The sequence below is a fragment of the Temnothorax nylanderi genome, unplaced genomic scaffold (genome assembly GCF_030848795.1).
Source record: "Temnothorax nylanderi isolate EJ_2023f unplaced genomic scaffold, tnyl_v1.0 TNYL_tig0012_pilon, whole genome shotgun sequence".
Lineage (NCBI taxonomy): Eukaryota > Metazoa > Arthropoda > Insecta > Hymenoptera > Formicidae > Temnothorax > Temnothorax nylanderi.
The window spans coordinates 390,482-409,309 of NW_027249074.1; the positions used below are offsets into that span (position 1 = coordinate 390,482).

An 18,828-nucleotide genomic window follows, 5' to 3' on the forward strand; every position below is an offset into this window, starting at 1 on the left:
CAATTGCGTAAAAAATGCGTTTTATCCGTTACCGCTTTATTAAAAATAAGCGCTTTGGAGTAGCAAAGCTCCGCGAATCTTTTTTACCAGCTTTAGAATTTTATTGTTTTTTTTTTTTTTTTTTAATATACGGCAAGCTTTTCTCTTCATTATAATCCACAAATTTATATGCACAATAATTAGTACTAAACGACGTGTTTAGTACTACTGTTTAAATATTAATCTTAGACATTGAGGAAAATATTTCTAGTCAAATTAGATAAGTGATATTAAATCTATTTAATTAGCTGTTTTATATTTAAAAAGTCAAATCTTTAAATTTTTACACAATCTATGGTTTCCAAAGAGTGATTAACGTTCAAGCTTTTATGCCAATTAAAACACAGACATTAGTCAGACAGTAGAACATTGTTGGGAAATTGTTCTCCAGGACGACGTCGAAACAAGACCTTTTGACTTGTGTTTCACATCGTGTTTCACGATCGTTCTGTTTCTACCTCAATGCTGATCTTATCTTTTCCCTTTGAGAAGGTCCCGTCATGTCAGATGATAGCGATTCGGACAAACATTTCGTCCCGCGAGCATAAGTCCCGTGGGTGTCCTTCGAAGGAGTTGCAACAGCTCCACGAGACGTTCGTTTCAAGATACGAGAGGTATACTCACCGACGATAATACTTAACCCTCTCGCGAGTCCTACGAAAATGCGCATTTCTTCACATACATCTTCAGTCACTTAAATGAAATTGTCCTTGCAATTTATTTAGCGATCAATGATGTATTTTGGTATTTTATTTTGCAATCCTATCGCTCGTTTTTTATTATACTTCATTTGTAGAAGTGACGCGGCTAAGTTTTTTGTTCGCTCAACCAACGTAATTAGCATAAGTGCGTCTGCCCTTTGTACTTTTCTCTCAAAATTATCAGACCCGCTAATTGGGCTCCGTCGATATTAACATGGTAACAGTAGACCGCGAAATATTTCCGAAGAATTTTATTTAATTGGGGGGATGAACGGCGAAGGGTAGAATTTAATACAGGAAAATACTTGTCGAGATGGGGCGCGTCTCGCAAGAGCGAAAAATGTCTCGGCTTTTACGTTTATTATGTCTCGGCAATCAACGTTGACAGACATTTTATTCTTCTTCTCTCGCGACTTCTTCTGACTTTTTACATATTCTTCGCGAAATTCTCCAATTATCTGAACTTTATGCTGACGGCGCAATTTTATGATTTTGAACTGCGTTTTGCCGAGTTCGAAGTATGAGGATTTGCATGAACAAAATTATAACATAAAAATATATGCCTTATTTGAGCGATTTATTTTCGTTACCTTAATCCCTTCACTATTTAGACGAAAATCACAAAGTGGGCCAAAAATGTCCGGGGCATTCTACATTTATTTCATCATGACGTGTACACGACATTGACAGTGAAGGGGTTAAATAAAGGACTATCTTGCAATAGTTAATACCTATAAATGCGGCTCATGAATATTTTGGCACCACCGCTCATTCCACGGATGATTTGTCGTCACCGCCAATTTCGTGCGTCTTTTTAAACGCCAACATATAAAAATAGCTATTATTATATACATGTTTGTATGTTATGAATTTTTTATAACATTTATTCTCTGTGCCTTATTTTTCGGTTTTTTTATCTCACCAGCCTAAAATTCATTATCCATAAATTATTAAAATTTATGTAAAACAGAAATAATTTTGTACGATAAAGCATAATTATTGATCGTGTTATTTCAAGATTGAGATTTTATTCTTTTATTTTTATTTATTTTTTATTTATATATATTATTATCTAGCTATAAAATAGATATCACCCGTGAAAAAGGTCCGCGCATTCCAGAGTTCGCGTAATTACATGAGGCGCTCCCCATTGAAGTACGAGTCGCTGCATGAGTTTATCAACTCGAGAGATGACTTATTCTTCCGCGAAATTTCTCTTCATCTTCGCGAGTACGGATAACGCCTGATTTACGTTTAAAGAGCGAGCGAGTTTTCTGGCAGCGGCGAAGAATCCATATCTGGAAAGTGCCACCACTCTGGAAACGTACAGCTTCATCGGCTGGCTGGCTGGCTGGCTGGATGGATGGATGGATGGATGGATAGATAGATAGATAGGTAGATGGATGGATGGTTGGATGGTTGCGGAAGGTATATCATGGTCGAACATCGATCCCGTTCACCGATGACGAAATTCGTTACGGTTCAATTTCGGCGTAGCAACGACAGTTTCAGGTTTCAGCAAGCGAGCGAGCGAGAGAGAGAGAGAGAGAGAGAGAGAGAGAGAGAGAGAGAGAGAGAGAGAGAGAGAGAGAGAGAGAGAGAGGGCGCGTTTACAAGACTGGATACGCGACGCTTGCTTATAATGCAACAATCACTGGTTACCAAACGAGGTCAAATTGGTTACCAGAAATCTCCTTAAGTTTTACCGATAGGTATACATGTAACAGGCTTACTCTCCGCCTATCAGGTAACCCCGTTCTTTCTTACGAGAAAAAGCCGTAAGATCGTCCTCGCTGTCATTTTTTCGGAGCATCATATACATTCTCCACGACAACGAAAGACACCGTTTATATTTGGAACCCTTTGAGGTATCGGCGTTTGAACTTTCGACGTTCGGGCATCGCGGACGTCACAGAGCATCGATCTCATCTCGAATCACCGCGTATAAATAGTGCTCTGCAGCTGGTCCTTACAAGAATTTTTTTTACGATGGTCCGCATTATAAAAACGACGGTATTAACTAGGCGATAATTTATTTATCACTGATAAGGGATTAAATGCAAGAAAGTAGAAAAATATACAATTTCTTTCTTTCTTTTTAAAACATTACATATATAATTAAGACGTCTTATTAAATTTATATATCCTCCAATATAAGAAATAACAGATGAATTTACTTCTATCGTATCGTATCTAGAACATAATTAGATAGTTAAGAAATTTACTCGTTCTATACACAGGACGTGATGTTTTCATTGAATACATAAAAGATTACAATGTAGGAGCAAATAATTGCCATTCCCGTCGTTATCTTATATCATATCAAATTTTCCTTTGTGGACGCTTTGCGTATCATACATGGATGTAACGTATGCGGTGTTTGTCAATATTTGTGTGGCTAACAGAACGATAGCCGCGGCAGGCGGCAGATTCGCGTATAGCAGTTACGCTAAACTCGCCAATTAGCGTGGCACTTGGTGGACGTGTAACGGAACAATAATTACCGCCGCCTCAATGCGTAATTTCGATAATTATGGATCTTTTGATAATACTGTGATACTATAATATCATTTCGATTTAATTTATCGAGAACTCTCCCGCTATACACACAACGTGTACGCATGTAAACGTTTCATTTGATTTAAATTAATTACTCTCGCCTCGCTTTACCGCGTCCGCGGGGTCGATGAGCAAAATTCGATAGTTCTTTTTTTTTGTCCCGCGTGTCCCAAACATCTGCACCCGTCGCAGTTTATTGCCGCAACTCCCCTGCAACTCGATTGCATATTAGCAGGTACGATTTAATAAATCTGTCTACGTAATACGATGCGCTCTTAAAAGACATGCCGTTATAGAAGAGCGATAAATTAATTTTGTTATACAATTTAATTAATTTACTGGCATGCAATGCTACCGTTGCGATTGATTTATGCAATTATAATGCAGACACGTGTCACGTTATTAGTAAGACACCGATTACAAACTTGCGCTGCACGAGGAAAAAAAACGAACGCAAAAGTGTGTATCAAAAGACTGATTCATAGCTGAAAATTTTAATTCCTGAGCTCTCACCGCCGAGTATTAACTCGTTAACGCACAGCTCATAATTTTTAACTTATCAACTTGCAGATCGTAAGTTCAACTAATTAACTCGTAAGCTCGTAACTTCGCTGCAATGGATGCGATTTAACGGCGAGCTTTTCGCTATTTGCTCGATGAGCAGTATTGCCGTGCCTCGATTCGATGGAATTTTGTCCACGGTTCCACGTTTATTAAGCGCGACACAAGCTCGGTACACACGGTCGCGGTTTTTATAGCGGAGACGTATCAGTTTATTTAATATGACCTGGCGAGGTACATCTAACAGCTGCTAGCAACTGCAGCCTCGGATGATAGAAAGAGAGTAAGAAAGACAGAGAGAGAGGGAGAGAGAGAATTCGCGGGACGAATGTGTGTTCATAATAGCTAGTCGCTTGATAGAAATGTCAACAGTTTCAATTTTAGCGGGGGAAGAGCGTGCGATCTATAATCGACTCGAAATTCGACCCACCCATACGTTTACCCGAGGTTTCACACAAACTGTTGCGTTCCGCACGTGCGCACGATTCCGTTGGAAAACGCGAGGAATTTCCTCTGCGATGACGCCGCGGCGATTCTGCATCGGAGGCATTTCGCATTGAGACAACTTATCGCATAGAATCTCTGCTCTATCTCGTCGAAACGTAATCAGCATCTTTATGTCATTTAGATTTATTATCAATAATCAATATGCAAATAAAAAATTAAGACGTGTCAGGCGTAAATATGTTACACGACGCGATATGTGAAAAATAATTTTTATTTTATGAAAAGAATATTAGAGAGAGAAAGAGAGAGAGAGAGAGAGAGAGAGAGAGAGAGAGAGAGAGAGAGAGAGAGAGAGAGAGAGAGAGAGAGAGAGAGAGAGAGAGAAATTCCTTTTAAACTTGACGGCATGATATCCAAATCGCGAGGGCGCGAGATAGAAGAGCAAGTATATCCTCGCCTTAAATCCGACAGCTTCGACAAGAGCTTCCCGAAACGAGAACGATCGTTCCATCACTCATCGCACGTCATTTATCCGCATCCACACATGTCGGCATATTCCGCGCATCCCGCTGCCGACGGTCCGACCCCGTGGATATTCGCCCGTCGGAGATGACGGCGGTTACAGTGAAGTTAGCCGCCGTAACATCCCCTTTCCCTTTATCCACCGCAGGTGTATTTACATTTTCAATTCGTCCATCGTCCTGTCGCCGCCACGATTCGCGCCGCGCGCTTTGAACTCGCCGGGAATTATTCACTTTGCGTGGTTCGCGACACGGGCGTTTGTCATCTCTTTTGATGGAGCGGCTTGTCTACATCCTGATGTGTGTTTTCTCCCGGTAAATATTCCGAATTTTTAATCCACACCCTCTTCTTTTTCTCGACAAAATAAATTTCTTTTTTACACACGGTACCGAACGGCATCTCTCTCTCTTTTTATTTAAAGATACACGATGCAGGTGCGGGTACAAAATAAAGCGTGATATGTTCGGACAACTTTTATTTGATTTGGTGCGACGGAAAGCGTGAGAGGTGGCCCGTAAAAATTCAACTGGATTTAGCAAGACCGTTGGCGAGTGTGTTATTAGTCGCAATCGCAGGTGCAAGAGGCGGTAAAGCCTGTAAAGGGTTTAGTCCTAAGTTCGGTGTGGTGCAATCAAAATGAGCTCGGCGTTCGGTCGGCGAGTTGGCTCGCAATATCCAATAATCGATGTAATACCTTGTCGTGACGCGAAAACCGGAATTCCCCGCTGAAGCCTATTATACGGTCGAAAATACAGATAATGTAATTATACGGCTTTGCCGGAAACGACGCCGGGGATTTCGACGCCGTCGGCCGAGGAAGGCCGTATCGCGTCGCGTCGCGTTTGTACACAGAAAGCCCGCACATAATATTAATGCGACATAAAACAGAAATTAGCGTCATACAGACAAGCAACTGCAATAATTAACGATAATTTATAACTCTTGTTATCGATCCTTATTAATATTTAGTATTGCACATTAGGGTAAACTCGGGTAAGATCGCCATAGAGGAAAGATGGCCAACCTATGTTCTTTCAATCTAGTTCGCCATGAAACATCGAATGAACGTGGGTTGGCCATCTTTCCTCTATGGCCATCTTACCCGAGTTTACCCTAATCATTTTTATTAAATCGATTTTTAAATCTCATTAAATATACGTCAATCTTGAATTGACTATAATTCTTTGAGAATTGAGATTCTATTTGATATACCATATTATATTTTATATTTTTTGCTACTTCTAAATACGTATTGTAATTATTTTTTATGATTCTTATTATTAATCTTACGATAATTATAATATAAAACTGCTATATAAGTAATGCAATGACTATCGCCATTAATTCTACCCACGATGCGTTTGCATAAAAAAACATTCTTTTATTTTCGCGATAATGAACTGAAAATTTGCGTATTCCGTAGATCCTTATGCTCTATTTTCGCCACATAATTTTTCATCACAAAGCTGTCTTGATGACTCGTCGCTTTTAACAACGCTGAAGAAAAGAGAAAACCGTGGCGTCGACAGAGTGAAAAAAAAAAGTTTCTGCAGCCATTGTTATAACCTTGACTTATCGTGAGATCTCATTAGTGAGAAACGTATATTCGCTTGCTAAAGAAATCAATTCTTTTAATTGATAACGCGTCGTATCTATGTCCGCAACTAATTTAATGATAATTAATTAAATGTTGAATCAAAATTAATCTTTTTTGCAATTAATACAGATGTTTAAGTTGAATTAGTGAGCAGTACGAGGGAGCATCTTTGCGAGAAGTGAAGAATTTAAAATGACTTATTAATGAGATGATATATACATCTCACGAAAAAGAGAAAACCAAGAAAACTCTGTTAAATATTATAAGAAATAATAGAAATTGCAAAGTTTTATACTTGAATGATTGAATAACTATATAATGTACGATGGCTGCGTAAGGAGTGTTTAAATTATGCGAAAAAATAGAATGTAAGCTATTTTATTAGAAAAAAGTGTTAATTATGTAAACGCGTGACTTTAATTTATCAGTTATTTCTTAAGTCGCTTTAATTAGAATCTTTAATAATTATTAACGGCAGACGTTTATCTGAAAATCTACTTAAATAAAATAGAGATTCACAAATTAACAATCTAGATACGGTTTCAAGGGCCTCTGTTATCGGAACGAGTCGTGACATTCGAGTCGTTCGTTCGGCAAACATGCAAAATTCCTGATGCTCGGCTCGCCAAAAGGCGGCGAAGCGTAGAGGTGCACTTTTTTCCGGACTCTTTGCCTCGCGCGCCCACTCCGCTTTGTATGCATACAAAAGTGACACTTGCCAGGGGCTGTCTTCCGGGCAATTGTCTTCCCAACGACCACGGCAGCTTTATCGAGCTGCAAGTGAGCCGCAGCCGCACACGTCGGCGCGCGATTCGCTTTTCTCCACAAAGCACCAGGAGCTTTCTTCCCTTAAATCTCCCGCGACGGCCTCTTGCTCGTCATGGACTGCATTTAAGAAAAAAAAAAAGGAAAAGCGTTTTGAGAAAGATACTCCAGAATTAGGTGATAAGAGAAGCCAATCAGAATTATTGGCTTCTCAATAATCTTATCATTTTATTTTAATTATTTCAATTATTAAAATAAGCAAGAAGTTTGGGGTTACAGTCAGTGTACTTCAATTCGTACTCCTTCTTACTTTTATCTAATATGTTGGATCACATAATATTTTGTAGAATAAAATAATCAAGAGACAAATGCGCCGGATTAATTATATTTTTTAAGTAATTTATTGGTCTCAATATCACTCAATATCACTCAATAACACATACCATCGGATTTCCAGATAGTGCTCCGAGTCTCGATAACGGCCAGATTGAGAGTGGCGCGAGCGTAAAAATCACTCGATATTGAATCCTAAATCCTTTCGCTTTTCGCATTTTTCCGGTCCCCTTCTCGGGGCTCGCTATGGGCGAGTTATTGCGACACGTCGCAGCGGTGCATCCGGGTTACGCCGACACACGTGTAAGCGAACGTACAGGACGCACGTACAGATCGCCGGAAGTAATACCGGATTTTCAGGATAAAATGTTTTCCTATTAATACCCTTGCGGCCAATACCACGCACACGCGCATCCGCGGTCACGGTAGAAAATATTTGCCGGTTGTGAAATTCACGTTCATTATCTGGAGCGCAACTAATTGGCAAGCGGAGGCAGCGATATTAGAATTTCGATGTTTGCGTGAAATTCATCTTGATGTAGGATTTATACGGGGAAAATCCGGCGATGACGAGAAAGGACTCGGACGTACAATCCCCGCTACAGGGAAACTCTCGACCTTAACTTGAATAATAGATTTCCTTGACGAATTTGAGTGGGCAGCTTCCATCGTTATTACCGTCACCAAATCTGAGTAGAGCCGCTCTGGAAATTTCAAGCGATAAATAACAGAGAAGCGTATCTAGAATTCTAGACCAATCGCGATTCCGAATATTTGACATTTCGAGAATTTTGAAAGCATGAAATTTACGATCCGAGAGAGCCTTCGATTTTCGAAATTTATAAAAAATTCACAGACAGCCTATTTATCTGCTTATATAAAATACAAAATAAACTCTCATGTCAGCCGCACGTGCGATTGCTCCTTTGCTCACCTGATCCCAATTCATCCCTGTAGATATCAATTAATCAATTTATTTGTGCGTGCAAGATTGCGAGCGGTAAATAACCGGATGGGCTGCACATGTTTATTTGTTGATCAGTTTCGCTCGTAATTCGATAGAGTCAAATGTGCTGTTGATCAAATCGAACATGATTTACGGGCCGCCGGATTGGTACCGCGTGCGCGATAGCGAATATCGATTGTCGAGTGACTCGGCTCACGATAAGAGCATTGGCATGGATATTAGCGCGGATACGACGTGTACACATATATATATAAAATTAGTGTGAAACGCCGCGCCGGCGACCGAGCCGCGCCAATATTCTTGTTAGTGATTATACGGCGCGTAGGTAGGCTTCTGGGCGCGCCGCGCATAAATTTAATGTCCTGGAAAAAGGCCGCGGTGATAATTAAAAATAAAAAAAGAGAAAGAAAAAGAACACGCAACGTCGCCAGTGGTCGGCAAATGAGTGACTCGAGGCGGAGGTGTGGAATTTAATCCAATTATACCGCTAGTATTTGGATGGTCTTTTTTTTTCCCCCCCGTCGCGGATCGAGTTCCCGGATTAATTGTGCGATCTCCCTTTCTCTCTTTCTCTCTTTTTTCCCCTATCTTTTATCTTTTTTCCCATTGCAAATTGGCAGCGCGCGCTTCGTTAAAGCCGTTATTGCGGGATTCACTTTTTGTAGAAAAGAAATTCGCGTGATTGTTTATTAGCCGCTTTAGCCTTCGAGAGAACATTATTTAAGTCTTGCCAAACATCTACGGTTTTAAAAGGGAGTTGAAATTGCTGTTCGGGATATTATCCAATTACGACACTTTCCTTACACAAATATTAGAGAAGTCAAATGTCGACAAATTTTTAACCAAATAAATTAATTTGTCTTGCAATATAAAACTCTTAATACCGTACTTGGTGAAAACCTCACTAAAAGATACATACAGAAAATTTAATTTAAATGAGTATTAAATTTGTACCACGGAAATGAATTAACTAGCACCAGCAGTGCTAATTTTAAACGCTTTATCTCCATTTTGTGCGCGAGAAACAGTCTTTTGAATCGGTCTTACTCCTTGAATTAAAAGCCGGCACAAATTTTTCAGAATTCACGGGACGAAATATATCTTATCGAAAATGACAATAAAATAAAACTTGGAGAAGAATTTTGCGCTTGTCAAGTACGGAATAAAATACAGAAGCGGAACGGGCTTTCCGTTTCCGGTGACCGACCGACTGACTGTCCGTGCTCGCGTGGACACCGCGCGATGGCTGCGGCCGATACAAGCGAATCCCTTGTGTCGGCGACGTCCCCCGGCCCCATTATCTCGTCCGTAAATCACTTCGTAATGAGTCCAACTCTCCACGAGCGACAAAGCTGTCACCGGAAGGAAAACAGAAAAACGAAGGAAAACAAGGGTTGCGATGGGGATGGTTGGGTTTCGCGCGGAGTTGCGAAAGGGCGAGAAGACACGTGAGTGCATTGATAATTGCCAGCTGTATTCTACGATTGGAGACTTTAAGAAGAGTTGCAGTGAAAGATAGAGAGAGAGAGGGAGAGAGAGAAAGGGGGAAGCGGAAGAGAAAAAAAAGAGAGCGGATGCCTTCGGGGACAACGGCGACGATGCGCGATGGGGGGAAAGAATTGAGGAGGAGGATGACGAGCAAGCGCGTGGATTTTGGGTTGGCGGGCAGCGGGAGGGAAGCGGTTGGGCAGATATGGGCCAGGTAACTGGGTCACCCTGACTGAGGGCATTGCTTTTGCCGCCGCGCGACCGTCCCCCCTCCTATCCAACCACCCCCTCGTGTCGCATCACAACCCCCTGCTGTCGGTGTCCCGATCCGATACGAGGACGACGACGACGACGACGACGGCGACAACGTGTCCCCTCTTGTGTGTCGCAGCTTCGACAGACGACTACCTCTTTCTTATTTACGATACGTCATCCTGTTTCATCCCTGTCTCGCTCCTCGCGGATGGGTTACTTCCTTCCGTGCATAGTTAAGGGGTTTCTCCTCTCCGGAGAAACCCCTTGCGCTCTGTGACTTTTCCTTTCTCACGCCTGCGAGCCCTGCTCAATATCTCGTTTAATCCCTTCACGAGTTCTCGTCGTACTCGTGCGTAGCGCACGGGAGGGTGTCTATCGCGGCAGAAACGATGATTTCCAGAAAGCAGGTGAAAAGGCTCTTTGAAATCAACGCGATCCAATTGTGGTTCTCGTAGCCGCAAAACAATTCACTCAGGAAACTCCGTTTCCCATATACACGGTGTGTCTTGAGAAACTCGTAGAGTTAGTGATAATAAGTCTAGAATAGAGAATGTATATTTTTAGCTGCGTAATTTTTCTCGAGTGTTGCTTATGACCTATCTCTACCTCTTAAAGCGCAAAGGGGTGAGGGACAGAGGTGAGGGGAACGAAAAAGAGGAGTGCGGAGAAACGTGCTCGCTCGGGGTTTCTCGAGAGAAGATACTGAAGAGGCGCCGGCACCTAAGGGCTAATAAGTGCCATCTCGCCATTTTCCGGCTTGCACGCGCGGGTTGCGTGTTTTCCCCTGCGCGCGAGACATTCCCTTTTGCGTTCGTTTCACATCGTGGACAATTTTATGGCGAAGTGGCACTTCGCGCGCGTGTCCGTCGCGCAATAACCGCGTCGTGATATAGCAACGCCGAATTAATACTTCATTTAGACTCCATTTGTATGCGCATAAATGCGATGATAAAACAGAGATAGAAAGAGAGAGAGAGAGAGAGAGAGAGAGAGAGAGAGAGAGAGAGAGAGCCACATTTATTTTGCGAGATGTTAATTTGTAGCAAGTCACAGATATGCTCTGTTAAAATGCGCTCTGTTACTGCAATTACACAGCTTTTTCCTAAAAAAAAAATTCATTAAGATTGAAAACAAAAACATTTCGTTCCCACGTGCGGTTTTTCTTTCTTTTTTTTTAATATCTTTTTTTTAGCGCCATTAAGGCCGTTTAAACAACGGTTTTAATTTTTAATCCCACCGGAGCGGCGGTTCGTTATCGATTAGACAAGACCACACGGAATGCCGTCGGATTACACGATAACGATTGGTCCAGACTGCGCGGGTGGTCGGGGACGGACGGATAGTGGAAACACTCGTTCTGCCTTCCTTTTACTGGGGCGCTGGGATTTTCCCGCGCCGATTACGTTGTCAGTTTGTTACCCATTGTGTCGAGGCCTTTGGCGGGGAGCTTTTTTTTGTCCGAGTTCTTGTACCCCTTTTGCTTCGCGACTCAGAATCACGAATTTCGGCATCCGATATCTTCGCATTTCGTCCATACGCGAATTTAGCAATGGCACAGAAGATGTAAAAATCGAGAAATCTTTGGAGATTCATTTATTTAATATTTGTGTATATTTCTGTTAAGCAAGAGCGATTCTTTTGAAAATTACCGACTTGTTTAATATGACGTAACAACTCATGCGTTTTATTATAGCTCACGATATGTGCAGCCAATGCAATCGCATTTGTCATGTTCCACAATACAGTGACTTGCGTATTCGTCTGTTGCTTTTCTTTCCCTTCAGTTCCACTTCAAGTATGCCTTTGTCTAATATGTATTTTGAAGCGGCTGTTTGCATGCGCGAAACGTTCCGCGCCTTTGTAAACCTCAAGCGAATCGCGAACGCACTGTGTAAAGTATACAGTAAGCATTTTCCACGAATCCCCAGTTTTCGTGTCGAAACTTCGAAAAAGCTCCGATTTAAGCTTGGAACTTAAAATACTAAAATTATGGGAAAAAAGGGATAAGAAAGAAATAAATTATGCAAAAATTAAACGATAAAATTCCGTAATTATTGTTGAATAATACTCGAAAGGAACGAAGAACGAAAAAGGGACGGATTGAAGCAACGCGAACACGCGGACAGGGTGGAGGTTGGCACTGGTGGAGGTAGGGTTGCGGAGGATTGAAGAGAGCAGGAAGGGATGATAGCTGCCGCATCTGTCTGGTTCGTACTAACGCAGATCGTCGGAGGGTAGAAGAGAGAATTGGGTCAGCGGGCTTGGAGGGTACTTCAGGTGTAGGTACCTATCTTCCTAGAGAGTAGCAGGGCCACCCTGCCTACCCTCGTGCGCCGCTCGAGAAGGCTGTAGCGTCGAAGGTAAAATGACTATGACAAACTATCGGCTGAGTTAAAGTGGAGACATGTGCTGATACAACAATCGCGGCCTCAGTTCGCGCGTGGAAGATTGCTAGATATTTTTTATCGCTATTTGGAAAGAGGAAATTATTGTACGCTTGATATATGAAAAATCATTGTAATTATATTTGAATATATTTTTAAGCACTGACGGTCCGTAGGAAGATATTACTGCATTATAAAATGTAAAGAAGTTACTGCACGGTTACGTCGTTACTCTTAAATTTTCAAACTGCTCTCTTATACGCAATTATGACGAGATTAATGCCTTTCCGTGTACTGAAATTTTCGTTATAATTCCAGTAATCGCCGACTAATAACATCGCTACCTTCTCCCCTCATCTCCTCGTTCTCTGTAGCGCCGTTTGCACTTCCGCATTTATCGTCCCGGTTATTCCTCATTCTTTCTTATCAAAAGCCTTTCCCTTTGTCACTCCTTGTCTACATCGTCATTATGGCGAATATCCTAGCGGCGCAACAAAGGGATCGGGAATGAATCTCTTCGCTATATCGCGAAAAACATTTCTTCTCGAGTCTCGTTTGGCTTTTCTAAAGAGACGGCCGTTTCGGTCAATCTGAAGATACGTCCGGGATACTCTTTGAGAAAACGAATTTATTTAACCTTTATGATTAGACAGTCTTGGCTAAAAGAATCGTCTTCGTGCTACGAATTTTTATAAATCTAAATTTTTAAAGGTACTGCATAAAATGTTAGTACTAAAACATTTTAGAGAAATATACGGCCCTGTGAAATTCAGCGTCTAACTAGTTTGACTAATTTAATTTCGATAAAATGTTCGCATTGAAAAGAACCCCGAGACGTTCAGTATAACGTAACTGGATCGCGTGAAATGCAGTACTTCTTGCATATTGCTCGTTATAGAATATTTTCGTCCCAATGCTACAGCGTGTCGGAAATTCGTTACTTGCCCGGCGCTATACACTCGAAGAAATTGTATTCCGTATTCCGAGCGCAATTTCGATGATGCATCGTGCATACGTGCGATACTCGATAAGGTCAATATCCATATCTCGTTGAATATCTCTCAAGGGTAGCCGATATTCTTTGTTATATCCGAGACTTTCCCGTTGAATTGATTTTCTTCGGGCAAATCTCTAACAATACATGCGCGAATGATGCCATTACATAATTGGATCCACATTTTATGAATGAAAGAGGAAAAAAACGCAGCTTTGAGATTTTCACGTTTTATTTTAAAGCACGCTACTTCCGAAAGCGCAGACTTCTTCTAAATATCATCACTCTTAAATGTATTTTAAGAGAAATATCTTTCAATGGATTTCCAACGAAGTAATCTCCATATAATCCAGCAATGAAATGAAAGAGTTGGAGACATCTGAATTATTTATACTTAGCTTTTAAGATGGTGCAGGGACCCTCGGGACACGAGTCTTTAAGCTGTATTTTGATTAGCCTAAAACGTCATTGCTTTTAAATGTATCTTAAATAATATTTAAGACGTGATAAATTACGCATAATTCAGCAGCGGGGAGAAATGTTTAAAAAATTGAAAATATCTGCATTATTTATCAGCCGGTGCTTTTAAGACGGTGCAAGGCCCCTCGGGATGCGAGACTCAAAGTTGTACCTCGATCTTGGTTAGCCTATTTATAAATCCGACCCTGTCCTGTAGCTTTGCTTATACTTTTGCAATACTGCTTCTTCTGTCTCCGCGGAGTTCCCAATGTGCAACGTTTTCCCAGCGGAGAGCAATGACATTTCAACAACCCCTTGCGTTACTTTCGACGTCTACTCCCCTTTTTCCGGACGCGAGCGCGAACTTACACTGCGACTTTAATAAGCTGCCTTTAAGGGGAGTCGCGAAAGGGTCGAGTCTATCGGGTGTTTCAAAAACGAGACTTGTACCTCTTCGCTATTCGGTTCGTTCTCGCTCGGCAAAAGATTCATCCAGTGATTAATCGCTTACAGCTCGTTGAAAATCAAAAGGTTTCGGATAAACGGGCGGGTTCGCGCGATTTAAATTCGCTTCGAGGGGGAGACGACCGACGACAAATTTTGTTGTGGATCAAGTTTTCTCTTTCTGGCGTGCAGAGGGTAGATCCATTAGAAGCACCTGTATATCTCCCTCAGGGTTGAAGGTAAAAGAAGAAGTTCAAAGTTGGATAACTTTGGAAGGCAGCGCGTATTATGCAAAGAAATTTTTTTCGCCGGGACTATTTTTTTCATCCATCATCCGAAGGCAAGAAGTATCTGCTATTAATTCGCGTCCATCTTTCTCCCGCGACCAGTCACGATTAGAGCTAATTCTGTCACGCGAATTCATTTCCGAACTTGGGAAACTTCACTTCTACTCGTATCTTCAAATTCCGAGGAACATTTCAGTATGTTCACTCTGGCTTCAGCGTGTTTCGTGGCGGGGCAGCCGGTAGAGATTCCGGGGATAGCCTGGCGGCAGATAAAAGATTCTGCGGAGTCGGTATGTAATTATAGCGTGCTCTCGCGGAAGGGGACGCGCTCTAGCGTGTGGTGTTCATGTTTGAAGACGGCTATGTGGGTCAGACACCCGCCTTATTGCCTATTCCTACTTCGCCGGGGCTGACCTCAAAGATCCTTGATATTTGACAAATAGTCCTCGAAAAAGCATAGGACGCTCGTAAACCGGTCTGTCCCGCGGGAGGCAGCTAATTTGAGCGGATGGACGGATAGATCGACGTCGACGTCGATGCTATGCCGCCTTCTTCTTCTGCAGTGCCGTCAGCTTCCGTTTTATAAACGGATCTGACCTACCCTCATGATCTCCTAGGGGAGACGTCAAACGATGGAATCATCTTGCACGAGCTTTTAAGCTCGAATTTCAAGCACAGTCGATTTTCAATACAGTTCGCAATTTTTATTTGAATATATTCTTATGATAAGTACGAATGTATCAATTTGCAATCGATGATCTGGCGATAAAACTTGTATAGCCGTTGCGACAGTCTCAAACGTTTTATAAATCACTTACGGAATATGTAAAAAACAAATAAATAAAAATACAATATATAAAATATACAGTCTTATAGGCTGTAAAATATGTGAAATATCTTAGTCTTGTAAGAGTGATTCACCAAGTAGTTCAAATAGATTCATTTCAAAGCAATTATTATTCGAAAGAAATTATTGTATGAATAATGATTTACTCACATACGTGTTACAACGTGCACTTTTAGGAAAGTTACGTTTCTGACAAACGGAGGAAAGCATGATAATACGTTAATTGAGAGACTGGGAGGAATAATAGCGTAATGCGCTTTAAGTCGTTAGTTTACCCATTTCCCGCTTCCTTATTCTACGCTTTGTAATATAGTCCCACATTTTGCGCTTGGGTTAACCGCATCTTGAATAGCATGGGAAGGCTAAACATAGAGGAGCGCGTATTAAAACCTTCAGGCCATAATGCAAAATTTTCTACTGAAATTTTCTCGCAAGTTTGGCGCGCTCTTTTTTCTTCCACGAAAAATAATAATCAAGAAATTATAAAATTTCGCGTTGCAAATATATAATTTATGTAGAGGTTATTAGAAAAAATTTTTACTTTATCTGTAATCAGATGTATATACTGTCTCTCTCACATCTCTCTGGGTATAATTAAATTGTAGGGGAGACTGGGGCAAATTGTTACACGGGTAAAATGTTACAGGCGTAAAAAGTAGGTTTATGAAACCGTCTAAAGCCTTGTGTCCACGATGCTAGAAATCACTCCGAGATCTCGGACAGAGAAAGAATTAACCAATCGCAATGGCCAATTGCCGAATTGTTGAAATGTGATTGGTCAATTTTTTCTCCGTCCAAGATCTCGGAGCGATTTCTATAGTATCGTGGACACAAGGCTTTAGAAACGCTAGATAAACGATTGTGAAATGTATGATTATTTATCTTCAAAATCCGTTTATCATGAACCTACTATTTACGCTGTACCATTTTACCCGTGTAACAACTTGCCCCAGTCTCCCCTATATTATAAAAAATCGTGTAGGAAAAGATTGACTAACGATGCACGATGATTCTGATTGCAGGAGGCGTATAGGAAATGGGTGTGCAGCTCCCTGGTGCCTTACTTTGCTCACAGGAGTCCGAAAGAAATCTCAGAGGGCAGCTGGACCAGATTAAGGCCCTGCCGATCCTTTTGCCAGACCGTGGAGCAACGTTGCCCCTACTTCCTTCCGGGCGATCGTGCCCCCGCATACCCTACACAATACGCCGGCGAACCCACTTTTCTTTGCAGAGGTAAAAAGAAAAAGAAATAGAAAAAGGAAAAGAGGAAAACCAGACGTTAATCAGATAGAAAAAAAAAACATAATCATTGTCGAAGTTAGTCGAAGCGTTCGTTTAATTCAGTCGTTCTTTCGTTCAACGAGCCATCTCGAAAGAAGGGTACAAATGTTCAGTTGGCACCCTGCTTGCTTCGCGAGTTCGCGAGGAATAGTAATGAAACACGGGCAACCGATATCCGTCACACCGCCATCAGTCCTTCTCCTCTTGTTCACGACGAACGTTCATTTCGGCGTTCACGCCGTAGCGCTAAGTCCGCGGCATAGAAATTTGCATGAGGATACGCATAAGCGCATAAACGGCCGCCGCCCGCGCCGTGGACGCTTTGCATAAGCTTCGCGAAACAATGCGGACGCCTTACGCCGGAGGGGGAGAGGCGTCCCCGTACTCGTGTAAATTATTATTGCCATACTGCGCCGCGCCATAACATGATCAATGACATTTCAGGCTCGCGCCCCGTAATTTACCATAACGGGTAATATGAATTCTTTCAATTTTTATTCAGCAGATCGGCGCGCGTCTCTGTGTTTCCCCGAACGGATTTTTTTTTTACGCAGCGTCCTCGCAGCATGATCCGGCCTCTCGCGCTATCTGACGTTTTGTCGTTTCTGCCAGCATGACACGCTTCACTGTCAGCCCCGTTGACTCGGTAATCTTGGCTCTTTACGCTCGGCGCTACGGATACTCCGATACGACTGTATTAAAAATCACAAGATGAAAGGGACAAATTTGAAATATATTTCTTAAGAGATTTATCAACTTGACATATATATATAAAGCACAATGGCGCAACAATTATTAAAACAATGAAGAAAAAGATAAACGTATAACGATACAATACCACCGGTTTCTCCGTAAGAGAAATTGACCGTGTTATTTTATACGAGGAGTCTCCACCCTCAGTTTATATCACCGTACTGAGCGCAACGGGTTAGTATCCGAGCACACACGAAGGCGAATGTCCGAACCGTCGAATACCTCCTCGTCATCCTCTTTTTGTTCTTTTTTCATGCGTCGCGTCGGCGCGAGGGTCGTAAATGGCGGAGGAGCGCCGCCGCGTTTGGGTATAAACTGCGTTAAATGGGACGCGTGTCGCGCGGTTATTGGAAGATTGGACGCTTTATCATTTTTTTTATCCCTTTGCACAACCCGCGCCCACCGACATCCCAAGATCGCCCGATGTAATCCCCGGCTCGAACGCCATTCAACCCTTCACTACTCGCTGTCGTATTTCCGTAACGGCTAACGAAAAGATTTTTCTCTTTTTCTTTTATTTCTCTTTCTCCTTCGCTGTTTACGTAAATCTTCGCAGCACGGCGGATCTAGAACGCGAAGGTGGGATTTTAAAATGACACCTGGTGCAGGCACGCCTGGTTGCGAGAGATGGAATTAAATACGAAGAAGCGTAGACATGGAGTCGGTAAAAAAAATATGTGGAGAGAAACACAGAATAAATTAAAATAGAGAACAAATTTAACTTATTGGACATTTATCCTGTCATTTGTCGCGATGTTTGTCGCATTGAGAGGAGGAAAATCTAATTGACAGATATGGTAGGTAAGTTGGCACGTCGTTGATCCGCAATTCCTCGTAAGAATCGATTGCCAATTAGTTGCGAACGAGAATCGTCCTTGGTAAGATCGATTTTGGATTTAACTGATAATAATTGGCCTTTGGCAGAAAATCTGGCGAGTCGTCAGCGACTACGTGCCAACTAATCCGCTTTTAATCAACTAGATCCAAACTCCCGTGTGTGACAAAATCGCGAAAACAATAGGAGACGCGCGCGAGCACGGAGATTATCGTTCACTGAATTGTTTACGGAATTCTGTTTGCGAATTCTTTTACGATGCTTTGATCTGTACTATTTCCGCAACATCTCATACATATACCCGAACACT

General features: G+C 41.9%; 1 protein-coding gene across 1 annotated transcript in view; it reads left to right on the plus strand.

Moving 5' to 3' along the window:
- Mid1 (calcium-permeable channel component Mid1) overlaps positions 1-18,828 on the plus strand; it is an 89,222-nt gene that overhangs the window by 43,430 nt on the left and 26,964 nt on the right. Inside the window, exon 2 of the mRNA XM_071697394.1 lies at positions 16,672-16,882. Coding sequence (XP_071553495.1) covers positions 16,672-16,882 — 211 coding nt within the window. The remainder of the gene's footprint in view (positions 1-16,671; positions 16,883-18,828) is intronic.